The 13,471-nt window shown below is 62.4% G+C and overlaps 2 protein-coding genes across 6 annotated transcripts; both read left to right on the top strand.

Annotated features, from left to right (window-relative positions):
* Positions 1–92: 92 nt before the first annotated feature.
* CCR10 (C-C motif chemokine receptor 10) lies at positions 93–2,039 on the top strand. The gene is made up of 2 exons (XM_036009064.1): positions 93–113; positions 900–2,039. Exons 1-2 carry the CDS (start codon positions 93–95, stop codon positions 1,965–1,967), a joined length of 1,089 nt encoding a protein of 362 aa, XP_035864957.1. The 3' UTR covers positions 1,968–2,039.
* A 2,058-nt stretch (positions 2,040–4,097) lies between these two features.
* PLEKHH3 (pleckstrin homology, MyTH4 and FERM domain containing H3) lies at positions 4,098–12,619 on the top strand. 5 transcript variants are annotated; one of them, XR_004904921.1, is made up of 13 exons: positions 4,098–4,731; positions 6,693–6,748; positions 7,102–7,181; positions 7,270–7,461; positions 7,545–7,702; positions 7,814–7,934; positions 8,694–9,000; positions 9,587–9,794; positions 10,023–10,159; positions 10,447–10,579; positions 10,779–11,200; positions 11,528–11,719; positions 12,233–12,369. XR_004904921.1 is itself a non-coding variant. In XM_036033928.1 (13 exons), exons 1-13 carry the CDS (start codon positions 4,570–4,572, stop codon positions 12,407–12,409), a joined length of 2,361 nt encoding a protein of 786 aa, XP_035889821.1. In that variant the 5' UTR covers positions 4,099–4,569; the 3' UTR covers positions 12,410–12,619. The 5 variants fall into 5 exon arrangements, 4 of the variants coding, with proteins under 4 accessions (XP_035889822.1, XP_035889821.1, XP_028377501.1 ...); XM_036033928.1 differs by having other exon boundaries at positions 4,099–4,731; positions 10,023–10,150; positions 10,779–11,225; positions 12,233–12,619; XM_028521700.2 differs by having other exon boundaries at positions 4,100–4,731; positions 10,779–11,225; positions 12,233–12,619.
* The last annotated feature ends 852 nt before the right edge of the window (positions 12,620–13,471 follow it).

Here is a 13,471-nt window from a genome sequence, read left to right as displayed (position 1 = left end):
ATGGGGACCCCACACCGGACAACAGGCCTCTGTGGGGCTATGATCCATCCAGGACTCCTGGAGCCATTTGGGGTTAGGAGCCCTCCAGAAAAATGGGGCTGGTGAATGCGAGGGTGGGGTTGGGGGTTCAGGGTGGAGCTGAAGGGAAGGGTGAGCGGAAAGTAGAGGTCTCAGGTGCTAACGGAAAACCTGAGCCCCAACTCTTGAGGCCTACTGGTCATGAGTAGTTCAGTGCACCTGTGCTGGGGGTAGACGTGGCAGGCCTCGAGGTTCTGAGGCAAAGCCTGCACGTGGACGTTCTTCCAGGAGAGGGCGCTGCAAGCAGAGTGGAAGCTCCAAGATGTACTAGCAATAGAAACCCTTGGCCTATGAAGAGCACAGATGCTTCGCATCCATTATCTTCCTATTTCAAACAATCCTTCTTTCTTTTTTTAAAAGATTTTATTTATTTATTTTTAGAGAGGGAAGAGAGAGAGAGAAACATCAATGTGCGGTTGCTGGGGGTCATGGCCTGCAACCTAGGCATGTACCCTGACTGGGAATCGAACCTGCGACGCTTTGGTTCGCAGCCCACATTCAATCCACTGAGCTACGCCAGCCAGGGCTAAACAATCCTTATTTCAAACAGCCAGGCCGGGTGGACTGGTCAGGATTTCTAACCTCTACATTACGTATTGGGCAACTGAGATCCAGAAAGAACAAGTGGCTTCCTCAAGGTCACCCAGAAAGCCGGATGCAGAGGCAGGAGGGGTGCAAGGGAAGCCAAGGCCTGTTGAGGGTGTGCTGGGGAATTTGGAAGAATTTGTGCCTTCTCCCCGCTTAGAAGGGGTGATGGGACGGGGAGGTGAGTGGGAAAAAAAGGATTAAAAAAATCTCTCTTCTCATTTTGCCCTCCCCAGATCTTCTCAGTCACCTATTCTGGGTACAGTGAGGAGGCATACTCGCCTGGGCCGTTTCCGGAGGTTTGCCACAAGGCGGATGTCCAGGCCTTCAGTAGAGCGTTCCAATCCAGTGTCTCCCTGACGGTGGCTGCCCTGGGTCTGGCGGGCAATGGCCTGGTCCTAGCCACCCACCTAGCAGCCCGTCGTGCTTCCCGCTCACCGACCTCCGCCCACCTGCTCCAGCTGGCCCTGGCCGACTTTCTGCTGGTCCTGACCCTTCCCTTTGCTGCAGCTGGGGTTCTGCAGGGCTGGAGCCTGGGAAGTGCCACCTGCCGTGCCATCTCAGGCGTCTACTCAGCCTCCTTCCACGCAGGCTTCCTCTTCCTGGCCTGTATTAGCGCTGACCGCTATGTGGCCATTACGCGAGCCCTCCCAGCTGGACCGAGGCCCTCCGGGCCGGGCCGAGCACACTTGGTCTCAGCCATCGTGTGGCTGCTGTCGCTGCTCCTGGCACTGCCTGCTCTCCTTTTCAGCCAGGACGGGCAGCGGGAAGGCCAACGGCGCTGCCGTCTCATCTTCCCCGAAGGCCTCACTCAGACGGTGAAAGGGGCGAGTGCGGTGGCGCAGGTGGTCGTGGGCTTCGCGCTGCCGCTGGGAGTCATGGCGGCCTGCTACGCGCTCCTGGGCCGCACGCTGCTGGCCGCCAGGGGGCCGGAGCGCCGGCGCGCGCTGCTCGTCGTGGTGGCCCTGGTGGTGGCCTTCGTGGTGCTGCAGCTTCCTTACAGTCTCGCCCTGCTATTGGATACAGTCGACCTACTGGCCGCGCGCGAGCGGAGCTGCCCTGCCAGTAAGCGCAAGGATCTGGCACTGCTGGTGACCGGGGGCTTGGCTCTCGCCCGCTGCAGCCTCAACCCCGTGCTCTACGCTTTTCTGGGCCTGCGCTTCCGCCAGGACCTGCGGAGGCTGCTCCGGGTTGGGAGCTGCAGCTCAGTGCCTCTTCCCCGCGGCTGCTGCCCCCGTCGGCCCCGCCTTTCTTCCTGCTCGGCTCCCACTGAGACCCACAGTGTTTCCTTGTGGGACAACTAAGGCTGCGAATCAAGAGGAGGGTGCAAGCTGAGGAAATGAATCTGGGAAGGCCATGGGAAGGGGGAGTAGGTGGGGGTACGCCGAAAAAGAGGTAGGGACCTACACGAATTGCTTATGTACTTTGCCACATTAAATTGATAACATGGAAATGAGATACAGCCCAACAACTGTTACTATTTTTGAGCCACTGGCTTGGAAGTGATTTGTAGCAGGGCAGAGCCGTGGGTTCCCCCTCCACCCCCGCCCCCACCTCCACCTCCAGAGCGCTGGGCTCTGAGTGGAAGGTGATGAGAGCCTGAGTGGGGGTGGGGGGCTGCTGAGCCTGCTAAAGCGTCAGGCACTGACCCCCCCCGCCCCCCCCCGTCCCCCACCTTCACCACTCTCTGCCGACAGAGGTGAGGTGGGAAAGCTGCCAGGCGAGGAGGGGCGGGGGTTCCTCTTGAAATAGCTAAGGAAGAGCTTTCGAACAACCAGAGTGCTATCCAGTAATGGCTGCCTTAGTAAGTACCGCGTTCGCCGCCTCTGGAAGGTTCAGGCTGAGTCTGTCGGGGACCGTGTGTGCCTGTGTGCGGTGCGGGGACCGGGACGAAGCGGGAGATTTCCGATTGGGGTGGGCTTTTGGGTTAGATTACGGTTTTATAGTCTCTTCTAAGGTTCTATGGTGGGAAAGAAAAAAGAAATAAAAAGTTGAGTCAGAGTTTTTTCACCTTGGAGAAAAACCAAGGAGAGATTTCCAATGTGCAAATTTCCAAAGAGTCATTATCAAGGGCGTGGTGGGGGTGGAGGTGACTGCTGCTCTCAGTCCTCCCCGGGAAGGGGTCAGAGGAAACGCACCGAGCCTGCCGGAAAGAGAGAGGTTAGACTTCGGAAAGAACTTCCCTGCAACAAGGGCCTGGGATCCAGACAGGCAAGAGAGTGCATGGGGGTGGTGTCTCCACGCCCAGGAAACCTTGGTGCGAGCCACTCTCCTCTGGGGCCAGGGCCAGGGCAGGAAGGTCTGTGGAGACGGTCGCATTGATTCCTGGTCTTTGTTTTACACAATCACGACAGGCAGGATGGTGTCCACGTGCGACAACTCTCGCAGTTCAATATCCGGTCAGCAAAGCTGTCGGACCACTCCAGCCAGCAGTCTGGGGACCTGGGGCAAGAAGGGCGTGGTGTGGTGGGGAGGTCTCCAGGGAGGCGCTGGCCTGACGTCCCCGCCCTGTCCTGCCCAGCCCGGCTCGGACAAGCCTTCCGTCACAGAGCCTCTGGCGGCTGAGAGGGAAGCGCGGCACCTAGGGGCCGTGAACTTCGGAATCGGAATGCGCGGAGATGGCACCGATCCTCGAAATGCCCCACGCACCGACCGCTGGGGGTCAACCTGGAACCCTCCACCGGCCGACCGAGGAAATCGTCGCTGAGTCAGCAACGCACGCGCGCGCCCGCTGTCGCCCGGGTCGCCCGCCCCGCCCGCGGCCCCGCCCCGGGTTAACCCCTTTCTACACAGACCCACAGGAGGTCCTCCCGGAGAGGCCTCCACTCTATCGGCAGACACAGAATTCCCTAGAACCCCCAAGTCACTCTCCCTACCGGAGTTCAGTGAGCTATGCGCTCTAAATTACATTTCTTCACTTCAAAAAGGAGGTGACTCATGCTGAGGACCTGGACTTCATCCAGGGGCGGAGAGCCACCTCCAGGGCTGTGCCTGGCGCAGGTAGTCTCAGGGACCCTGAAACCTTACGCAGGGGTTCAGAGGATAGCAATCGGGGCCTGCCCCTATGCCCTAGGCCCTTCGTCCTCCAAAGCTTCTTCTCAAAAGGTTTTTAATCTACAGATTGGTGCGCCAAGAGTTAAAACTAGAGCTTGAAGGCGGGCTTCCGTGACGTCATTAGCACTCCGCGTCCGACCTCAGAGACGGGGGCGTGACTAACAGCGCACCGCTCCCTCCCTCCCTCCCTCCTTGCTCCTCCCCGCTGTCACCAAGCCAGAGGCACATGATGCCACCCGCCGCCGTTTCAGTAGCTTGATTGGTGGCCGCGCCCGGCGCCAGGCACAGGGATTGGGCAGAGGAGGCTGTGACGAAAATTGGACCCTGCCCAAAAGAAGGGAGGGGAGAAAGAAGGGAGGGGCCAGAGGGGAGGGGATTTGGGAGGCGGGGTCCCGGCGCGGTGCTCGCGCCCCTAGCGCGCCAGTCCCGGGGCTGCAGGGAGCGCAGAGCGCGCGGCCCGGGCCCCGGCCACCGGACGTTCTACCGGACACGACCCTCCCTGAAGCTTGGACAGCTGCCCACCTTGGACACTGCTCTGGACACTGCCCTACACAGGGCTGGACACTACAACGGACACTACTTCCCAGCTCCGGACATTGCTCTCTCCTCCCCCCTGGGCCCTGGACGATTTCCCCCCTCCCCCTTCGGGGGCCCAGACACTGAGCCCCCGCGGGCTCTGGCTACCAACCCCTGCACCCTGGCTGAAGACACTGCCTCCTCCCAGTCGCCTTCTCCCTTCCCTTCCACCCGCCCCGTCTTTCCCCGGACTGAGCCGGAGCCTCGCCAGCTTCTCCGACCCCCTGCAGCTTGGCCCCGGCTGCCCAAGCCCCCATCCCCCGGCTGCTCGTCCGGATGCCTCTCCCCGGGGGACTGTGGTGGCTCCTCTGCTGCCGTCGAGGCTTTACTCTTCTGCACCGGGACTACGGGGACGGCGAACTTAGCGGGGACGGGGACGAGGACGAGGACGAGGAGACCTTTGAGCTACGGACCCCGAGTCCAGCGGGCGGCGGGAGGGTAAGTCCCGGGGGTGTGGAGCCTTGTCTCAGTCCCTCTCACTGCCACCGGCCGTCACGCCTGATCCTGCTCCAAACTCCAGCCAAGCGCCCGTGCTCTTGGCGGGCTGGGGACGTGGGAGAGGTTTTCGCCTGGGGCCAGAAGCCCCTGGGAGCTCTAGGAGCAGCCCCACTTGGATGTGCCTGTGGGTCTCGCGCCGCACGCGGGGCGCTGTCCACCTGCTGGGGGCCTGGAGGCAGGGAGGCGTCACGCGTGGCCCGACCTGGCCCTGCCTCACCCTTCCCCGCCGGGCCCGCGTCCCATCCCATCTCCTTCCGCCTCCGCCAGAGCCGAGGAATGTGGTGAGGCCGGCTGGGCGGCTCGGACGCCTGGGTCCGCTCCATTCCCAGGTCGTGAGCGCTGGGGCCAGATGCGGGAGTTCCCGCCTCAGGGACCTGGGCAAGGGGAAGAAGGGTTCCTCACATTGGGGTCCGTGGCGGGGACCCCATGGAGAGGGCATTGGGAGCCACAACCCTTGGAGGACTCCTCGTCATCGTTACCCTCGGGACAGAGCGCTCGGCCCTCCCTGGTGAGCCGCCTGGGGAATCCCGGAGGGGATGATGAGGGACACTGTCTCCCCAGTTCTGTCCAGTCTCCTCGTGGGGAAACTGAGGTGCCATTGGCGTGGGAGACCTCCATCCCCCGACGTCCCCTCTCTGATTCAGGGGCAGACCGGGAAGCCAGATTCCCCAGGTTTGTGACCTGGGTCAGGCTCCCATCCCCCGCTCAGGGGTCCCCAGCAGGCCTAGTGGCTCCGTGCCCGGGTAGGGCGGGCTGTGCCGCCGGGGCCGGCGCCAGCACCTGGCGGAGGCGGAGGGCGGATAAATATAGAGGGGGGGGGCAGGGAGGGAAGCAGGGGACTGCGATTAGGGGAGCTGGTCGAAGAGTGGTCAGCACCTGCCCTCCGCGGTGGTGTGGCCAGGAACCCCTTTCAGATCCTCTAGAAAATAGGTGGGTCTTTGCCTTAGGAATGCACGGGACCCAGGCGTCCTCCGGCTCCCAGGCTGGGCAGGGTCGGTGCTGTGAACCCGGCCATTGCCTCCCTCGTGCTCCACCTCCACCCTCCTCCCGGGAGCTTGGGGACAGGTGTCCCTGGCCCCCCTCCCCCCACCTCCCCCTGCTGGCTTCAGCAGTCTGCCCGAAATGAGACGATGGCACAGTTCCTGCCTGACCTGGCTCCTGGACGGGGTTTGTGGCCTTTCCCAGACCCCAGTCTGCAGCTGAAGTTCCAGGGCGAAGGGGGAGGGGCAAAATCCCCTAGAGCATCTCCCCAGTAAGAGTGTGCGCCATTCCTCCGCGGGGCCAGCCCTTCCTGAGCCCCAGCGCAGGGGCAGGGTCTCTGCTGACAATGAGTCTCAGGGGTGTCTGTGGGGGAGGGGTGCAAAAGAGCTCTTGGAAAAAGCCCTATACCAAGGGATCCCTCTCCCTTTCATTCATGTCTGTGCGCACCTCCTGCCTGCCCATCGGGCAAAGAGGGGAAAATGAGGGGGTGGGGGGTACTTTGAACCTGCCAGAACTCGAAGGGACTTCACCCACCTCTCCCTTTTCAGAGGTCAGGGCGCTAAGGCCCAAAGACTGAGGAGGACTTACCAAGTTCCTCTTCTCCTTCCCTGGGGAGTTAGTGAGGGAGCTGGTACTAGAACCCGGGTCTCCTGACTCCCTGCCCAGTGCTCTTTCCACCCTCCCAAACCCCTCACTGCATCCTCGCGGGGTGACCAAAGGTAACAGAGCCCAGGCTCCTTAGCGCTGGCATTTCCGTAGAGACTGACGGGAGGGGCCAGTCCGGGGTTGCAGCGTACTCCGCCGCCACCGCCGCCACCCCACTGCTTGATTCCTCAGTCCCCTGAGCAGCGCTGGCCTGGGGGCAGAAGCCGCGGGCATCCCTCGAGGAGGGCTGTCTGACCCTGAACCTATTTCCCCAGGGCCCACTGGACGTGACGCTGACTCAACCCGTGAGGAGTGGGCCCATCTCAGACAGGTGAGCTCCTCCTCCGCGACCCATGGTCTGGAGACCCTAGCCCGCTCCGGGACCCCCATCCTTGCCGCCTTCCCTCTTGCGATTGTGCAATAAGGGAGAGTCCTTACGCCGGACGCTGTGGTTTGGCTAGGGTCCCGAGGGGGCGGTCCGGCTGGGGGCGCCAGGAGGAAGAGGGGGGGTCCGGGCTATTTTTGGTGCGAGGTCAGACCGGCCCAGCGGTTCCCACAGCCTGGGGGAAGGGTGCCTAGCCCGGGAACAGGCACCCCTCGCAGTCTGGGGAACCCCTATTAAGGAGCCCCCTGGAGGCGGGGTGCAGGACCCGCAGTCTCACCCGACACTTCCCTCTGGCCCAGGCTGCAGAGCTGGGAGGAGACCCGGAGCCTCATCCCGGAGAAGGGGCTGCTGGAGGAGGACTCCGATGTCGTCGTGAGAGGTGAGGACCCATCTCATGCACTCTGGATGTCCCCGAGTCCCGAGCCTTCAGGGAATAATGTCTTCGCCTGCTGATCCTCTCTCGCCAGGTTGGCTGTACCGCGAGACCCGCGAGCGAGGGGCGCGGCCCTGGTTGCCCCCGCGCCGGGCCTGGTTCGTGCTGACCCGGGACTCCCTGGACCAGTTCAGCAGCAGCGGGAAGGGGGCGCGGCGCCTCGGGAGCCTGGTTCTCACCAGCCTGTGCTCTGTGACCGGCCCGGAGCGCAGGCCCAAGGAGACCGGTGAGAACTCGTGGGGACTCCCCTTCCTCCTCGGGCAGTAGCCCCAGCCGGCCCTGATTGCTGTCCCGGCCTCTTTCCACCAGGTCTGTGGTCGGTTACGGTGTCTGGCCGGAAGCACAGTGTGAGGCTCTGCTCCCCGCGCCAGGCCGAAGCGGAGCGCTGGGGGGCGGCGCTGCGCACAGTGATCGCCTCCAAGGCCCCCCTGGAGACCCCCACCCAGCTGCTGCTCAGGGACATTCAGGTACTCGAGAGGGGACTCCGTGGAGAAAGAGGAGGGTTGTGGGCCCAGCAGCTTTCTGCATTCATGGGGAGCCCCCTTCTCCATCACTGTCCCTCTTTCCCTGGCCTCCAGGAGAGCTGCGGGGACCTGGAGGCCGTGGCCCTCATTTACCGCCGAAACCCAATTCTGCGGCACACCAGCGGGGCCTTGTACGCCCCGCTCCTGCCCCTGCCCTACGGAGTCAGCGCCCCAGGTGAGTGGCCCGAGCCCTTGATCGGGGGATCTGAATACCTCACCCCAGAGAGACCTAGCAGTCCTCAGGGCATCTACCCAGCCCCTCACTTGTTAAAGGGCGGGTCTGAAACCAGAAGCCGACCAGACTGGTACCGAGGGTGGTGGGATAAAGAGCCCCCCACACACACACACACAGTTCTGACCTTTTCTGACTACTGGTGCCCTTCATGAATTTTTATCCTGTCTTCTATTCTTTTATTATACTCTTAAGACCATGCCATACTACTGCTACAAGCAGTGGGGAAGCCACCTTGGTTGGGATCATGTGCTGGCCTCATCCGGCTGTATTTCTCCCCAAGTGGGCTTGGGGACTGGCCCAGGTCCTAAAGCTAGAGGATTAAGGGGAGCTGGCAGAAGAACCCGGGTTTTCTGACTCCAAGTCCAGCCTGTGTTCTGACCCGTAGTGATTGCTCTGTGTCCCCAGTTACAGAGTCTGGTTTTGAACCTCAGCCCTTTAGCCTGTCTCTCTGCTTTACTGGCCCCAGGTGCAGCTTTAGCAGATCCGGAGGGGGAGATTCCTGGGAGGCGGGGGGTTGAGAGTTTGGCTCTGTGGGGACCACTGCTTTCCCTTCACTCTTCCTGTCGTTCGTGCTCTCCCCTCCTTGCCACCCCCTGTCCCCTTATACTCCCTCTGACCTCCCCTGGTTCATGCCTTCCTCCCAGGGCCCAGCTCCGTGTCCCCTCTCCAAACCGTCCCTCCGCCCCCACCCTCCCGCAGGTCCCGGCTACGCACCCTTGCGCGAGGAGGCGGTGCGGCTGTTCCTGGCGCTACAGGCCCTGGAGGGGGCTCGGCGCCCCGGGCCCCTGATGCAGGGTGTACTTCAGACCTGCCGGGACCTGCCCGCGCTTCGCGACGAACTCTTCCTGCAGCTGGCTAAGCAGACCTCGGGCCCCGCGGGGCCCCCCGGGTTGCCCGCTACCCAAGACCCCGCAGCCCTCCGGTACTGGCAGCTCCTCACCTGCATGAGCTGCACCTTCCGGCCTGGGGGAGCTGTACGAGGTCACCTCCTGGGACACCTGGAGAGGTGAGAAGGCTGGGGTGGGGCAAGGCCTTGGCATCCTACCAAGGGAGCTATGGGGCTGGGAGAGAATGACGGGCCTTTGGAAAGGGGTTGGCAGATGGAGAACTGAGACCCAGAGATGGAAAGGGACTTGCCCAAGGTCAGGGCCACTGCTAATGTGTACAGTGCCACTGTAGGAATGACAGGGTCATGTCTCCCTTGTTCGCGGAGGACTTGCAAAAAGGCGCCCCCTTTGAGCAGAGGAATAATCAAAAGGGTGCTTCCTCCTGAGGCTGATGCAGTCTAGCGCCAGGGCTTGTAGGCTGGAAAGCGGCAGGCGGCTGGAGTTTGGATTTCGACCCGAAGGAGGACCTTGGAGACTTTGGGGATTAGGAGGGGCAGTTTAGGAGAGAGCTGCCAGGAGCCTTAGAAAGTCATTCACCTTCATGCATGCAGAGCTCCAGAGGTCGGTTCAGAAGAGCCTGTCTCTGCCTTAAAGTTGGAGGGGAGGGCGTGGACGAGACGAAATAAACTAGGAAATAAGAATGTGAGAGGCGGGGGGAGGAGGAAAGCCGTCCGAGCACTGATCTGCGGGTTCTCCCTAACCCAGGACCGAGCGGGCGCTCCCGGATTCGGAACTGGCCGAATATGCGCGCTTCATCCGCAAGGCGCTGGGCCGGACGCGCGGCCGAGAGCTGGTGCCGTCGCTGGCAGAGATCTCCGCGCTGAGCCGACGCCAAGAGCTGTGGTGTACGGTGCACTGTCCGGGGGCTGGTGCCTGCCCCGTGGCCATAGACTCCCACACCACGGCGGCGGAGGTAAGGCCAGAGAAAAGACCCCTGAAACGTTACCCCTGTCCTCACAGCTTCCCATGCCCGGCTCCCCCTGGTGCACGGACCCAAGGTTCACCCGGGCCTGAGATTCGTCCTTTGGGTGAAGGGTGTGTGTGGCAGGACTAGGAGACCTGAAAGACACCCCCCCCCCCCCCAGTTGGGTCAGCCTCTCCGTAAGTCCTGACTCTCCCCGCGCCGCCGTTCCCCCTCCAGGTTGCTCGAGAGCTGGTGGGGCGGCTGGGCTTGGCTCGAAGCCGCAACGCTTTCGCGCTGTACGAGCAACGAGGGGCCCAGGAGCGAGCCCTGGCTGGGGGGACTCTCGTGGCCGACGTGCTCACCAGGTTTGAGAAGTAAATGTCCATCCCCAGCCCCGCTCTCCACTAGCCCATCTTCCTCCGCTCCGGTCAGCCCCTACCCAACGCAAACATTTACGAGCCCTTGCCACTTGCCCCGGGCAGTGACGTTTGCCGGTTCCGAGACGGACTCCCGCCCACCAGTGATTTGCAGTCCGGCTTCCAGGCTCATTCCGGCTGTCCACTGCGCCCCGGCCCCGCCCCCAACATCTGGCCCCTTTCCGCCCCAGCCCTGGGGGATGGGGGCTGCCCCAGAGTCGCTTAGCACTTGGTTCTCCATGCAGATTGGCAGCGGAGGAAGCGGGGCTGGAGGACTCGCCCGACTCCGGCTGGAGACTGTGCCTGCGCCTTCACGGACCTCTGCACCCCGAGGGGCTGTCCCCAAACGGTCACGAGCTGCCTTTCCTCTTTGAGCAGGTGAGGATCTCCAGCATGCACGCCCCACACCCAAAAGACTCCCGCGCCTGAATTCCCTTGCTGGGCCATCGTATTCCGGCGTCGTGGCAACCCCGTGGGAGGCTTTACTCGAAACCAGACTTAAGATGCCTCGCCCCGAGGTGTTTTCACGATCATACAGCCGCAGCTGCCTCGTTGACTCCCGGCGCCTCTCCCGCAGGCTCACGCTTTGCTGCTGCGCGGCCGTCCTCCCCCTCCCGACGACACGCTGCGCGCCCTGGCGGCGCTGCGCCTGCAAAGCCTGCACCGAGACTTCTCCCCGCGGGCGCCCCTGCCGCGCCTGGACCGCTTGCTGCCGCCTCCTGCCCCGCCGCGTGAAGACCCTCCTCACCAGCTCTCCAGGCCTCCCCCATCCGCCGCCCTGCTGGCCAGGGCGATCTGGAGCTCGGGCCTGGCCAAGAGGCCAGCGGAGCGGGTCCAGCACAGCGGGGCGGGCAGCGCGGCCCGAGAGGGAGGAGGTGGCGCCGGCATGGCGGCTGCTGTGCTGGGCGGCTGGAAGCGGCTACGGGGCATGGGCCGAGCTGAGGCCATGGCTGCCTACCTGACTCTGGCGGCGCAGTGTCCAGGGTTCGGCGCTGCTCGGTATGAAGTACTGGAGCTGAGCACGGTGAGGGGGAAAAGGGCGAAGGGGACTCTGGTGGCCCAAGCCCTACACCTTTGCCCCAGAGCCAGAGGCCCCCACTCAGGGAGTCAATTCATCCCCTACACGCACCACAGCTGCCCATCTCCGACCCCAGGAGTCCCCGGCCCTTGGGTTCTCCCCTCTCTGGAGCCTTTGCACCCCTCCACACATGCGCTGTGGATCATCAGGGGGCACTGGGAAACGTCCTGCTCTCAGCCCTCTCCTCCCGCCAAAAATGCTGCAGCAGGGCCCCCCTTTGCACCCTGACTCTGCCTGTTTGTCCCCAGGAGGCTGGTGGGGGTGCTCCACAGAAGCTGTTCCTGGGCCTGGGAGCCAAGGCGATGTCCCTCTCCCGACCTGGCGAGACCGAGCCCATCCACAGTGTCAGCTATGGTCACGTGGCCGCCTGCCAGCTAATGGGCCCCCACACCCTGGCGTTGAGGGTGGGAGAGAGCCAGCTCCTCCTGCAGAGTCCCCAGGTGAGTGGAAAGAGGCGTGTGGAAGGAGGGAGAAAGGGAAAGACTGTTAAGAAACATTTATTAAGCACCGAGCATGGGCCAGGTATGGCTAGCTCTGGGCACTGATGATGGGACAGTGATGACGGAAGAGCTCGGGGAGCCTGATGCTACAAAGGGAAGTGCAGTGTGACAGGAGGTGGCTGCAGCATTAGGTGGGATGGTCTGGAAAATACACGCAAAGAAGGTGATATGTAAACTAGCCATGGGCAGCTCTGGGGGGAACAGCATGCCAGGTAGAGGAAACTGCAAATGCAAGGGACCTGAGATGAGAATAAACTTCGTTTTACTGGAGAAGCACAACTAAGGAAGTGTGACCGGCACATCTTAAGTGAGGGAGCGATGTTGAGAAAGGAAAAGTTGTAGGGGCAGCTCAGGTCAGACCTTGGTAGGGGAGCCTGGGTGGAGGGTGAGACAGGAGAGCCCCCGTGGCCCCCTGGTGCATCCTGACCTCTGCCCCCCACCCCCCGCCCTTAGGTGGAAGAGATCATGCAGCTGGTGAATGCTTACTTGGCTCACCCCTCCCCTGAGAGGCCCTGCAGCAGTGCCGCCCCTCCCTGGCAAGACCTGCCAGACACCTCCTCTCCCAGCCAGCGCCCAGGCCTGGACGAGCCCCAGGGACAGTCTGGCTGTTTGGGGCAGCTGCAGAAATGAGCCTGCCAAGAGGTCACGACCTCCCTCCCGCCTGTCTCCGGCCTGGACCTGGACTGCTCTGAGATTGGAGGGAACCATGGACCCTTTTAGCCCTGCAGGGACAGGGCACACCCCATACCCAAGGGCTGCAATGGGTGCAGACAATTTTCTAGTTTGTTTCTTAATTTATTTGTAGAAGGGAAGCAAAAAAAAAATTCTTATTTACACAAACCCTTCCTGTGGGAGCGTTGTCCGTGGGACAAGTTGGAGCCCCATAGGTCAGAGCTCCACCCCTGGGACGCCCACACTCCGGGTTTTGGGAGTCTGGACACCACAAGGCGCCACCCTCCTCGACTGTCTGGATTTAACCTCCTCCTGGCCAGGGTGCTGCCACTGGGTGGCGGGTGGGGTAGAAAAGAGGGCAGCTGTGGAGGCTGACAATTACTTACCCTCTCTGCCCCACTGAGGGGAAGAGAGGTGGCCTCCCCGTGGCCCTGGGGCCGGAGGCCAGTGAGTCATCATGAATAGCACTGCCCAGCTCCTGCTCGGGTATCTGGCTCGTGGGGCCCGTCTTTGGGGTGCCTGCCTACTGCTTTGGGCCCAGAATGGAGAGAAGCGTGGGGCAGGATTAGACCCAGAAACTCCTCTGGCACGGGTTAAGAACTTGTCGGGATCGGCTCAGCCCTGCTCCTGGGTTCTGTTCCTGCTTTATCAGGTTGGATTGAATGCAGCTGAATTCCTGAAGATCCATATCCCCTTAGGCACTGGGATTCCAGAGCCCCAGCTTTCCTGACCTGCTCAGAATGCTGGTCCGTCAGCAGTCCTCAAACCTCGTCTGTGAGAAGAGGCTGGGCCATATTGATCTACCCTGGGGTGGGGACTTAGGCATGGAGGAGGTAGCAGACCTCGGTAATCAGTCCTCTGTAGCCCTGACAGTAGGGCTGCCTCCAGGAAAACAGCCTCGTTGTAGGCAAAGGGATGTCACTGGAAACGGTGGACACACTAAGACCTGGACTAAGTGGCCGTCCCCCCACCACAGGCCTGGGTGCTGGGAAGGAACTTGAAGGGCCCCTCACCATCCCC

The sequence above is a fragment of the Phyllostomus discolor genome, chromosome 8, assembly GCF_004126475.2.
Source record: "Phyllostomus discolor isolate MPI-MPIP mPhyDis1 chromosome 8, mPhyDis1.pri.v3, whole genome shotgun sequence".
Lineage (NCBI taxonomy): Eukaryota > Metazoa > Chordata > Mammalia > Chiroptera > Phyllostomidae > Phyllostomus > Phyllostomus discolor.
The sequence above is the reverse complement of the archived record's forward strand: the minus strand, read 5'-3'. Positions and strand labels throughout refer to the sequence as shown.

Bases quoted from the DNA above. Each gene is read 5' to 3' on its own strand.
- CCR10 (XM_036009064.1), top strand. From the start codon at position 93: ATGGGGCTGGTGAATGCGAGG. The intron at 114-899 runs GTGGGGTTGGGG...TGCCCTCCCCAG, and splicing joins TGGGGCTGGTGAATGCGAGG to ATCTTCTCAGTCACCTATTC.
- PLEKHH3 (XM_028521700.2), top strand. From the start codon at position 4,570: ATGCCTCTCCCCGGGGGACTGTGGTGGCTCCTCTGCTGCCGTCGAGGC. The intron at 9,795-10,022 runs GTAAGGCCAGAG...TTCCCCCTCCAG, and splicing joins CCCACACCACGGCGGCGGAG to GTTGCTCGAGAGCTGGTGGG. The intron at 10,580-10,778 runs GTGAGGATCTCC...CCTCTCCCGCAG, and splicing joins TGCCTTTCCTCTTTGAGCAG to GCTCACGCTTTGCTGCTGCG.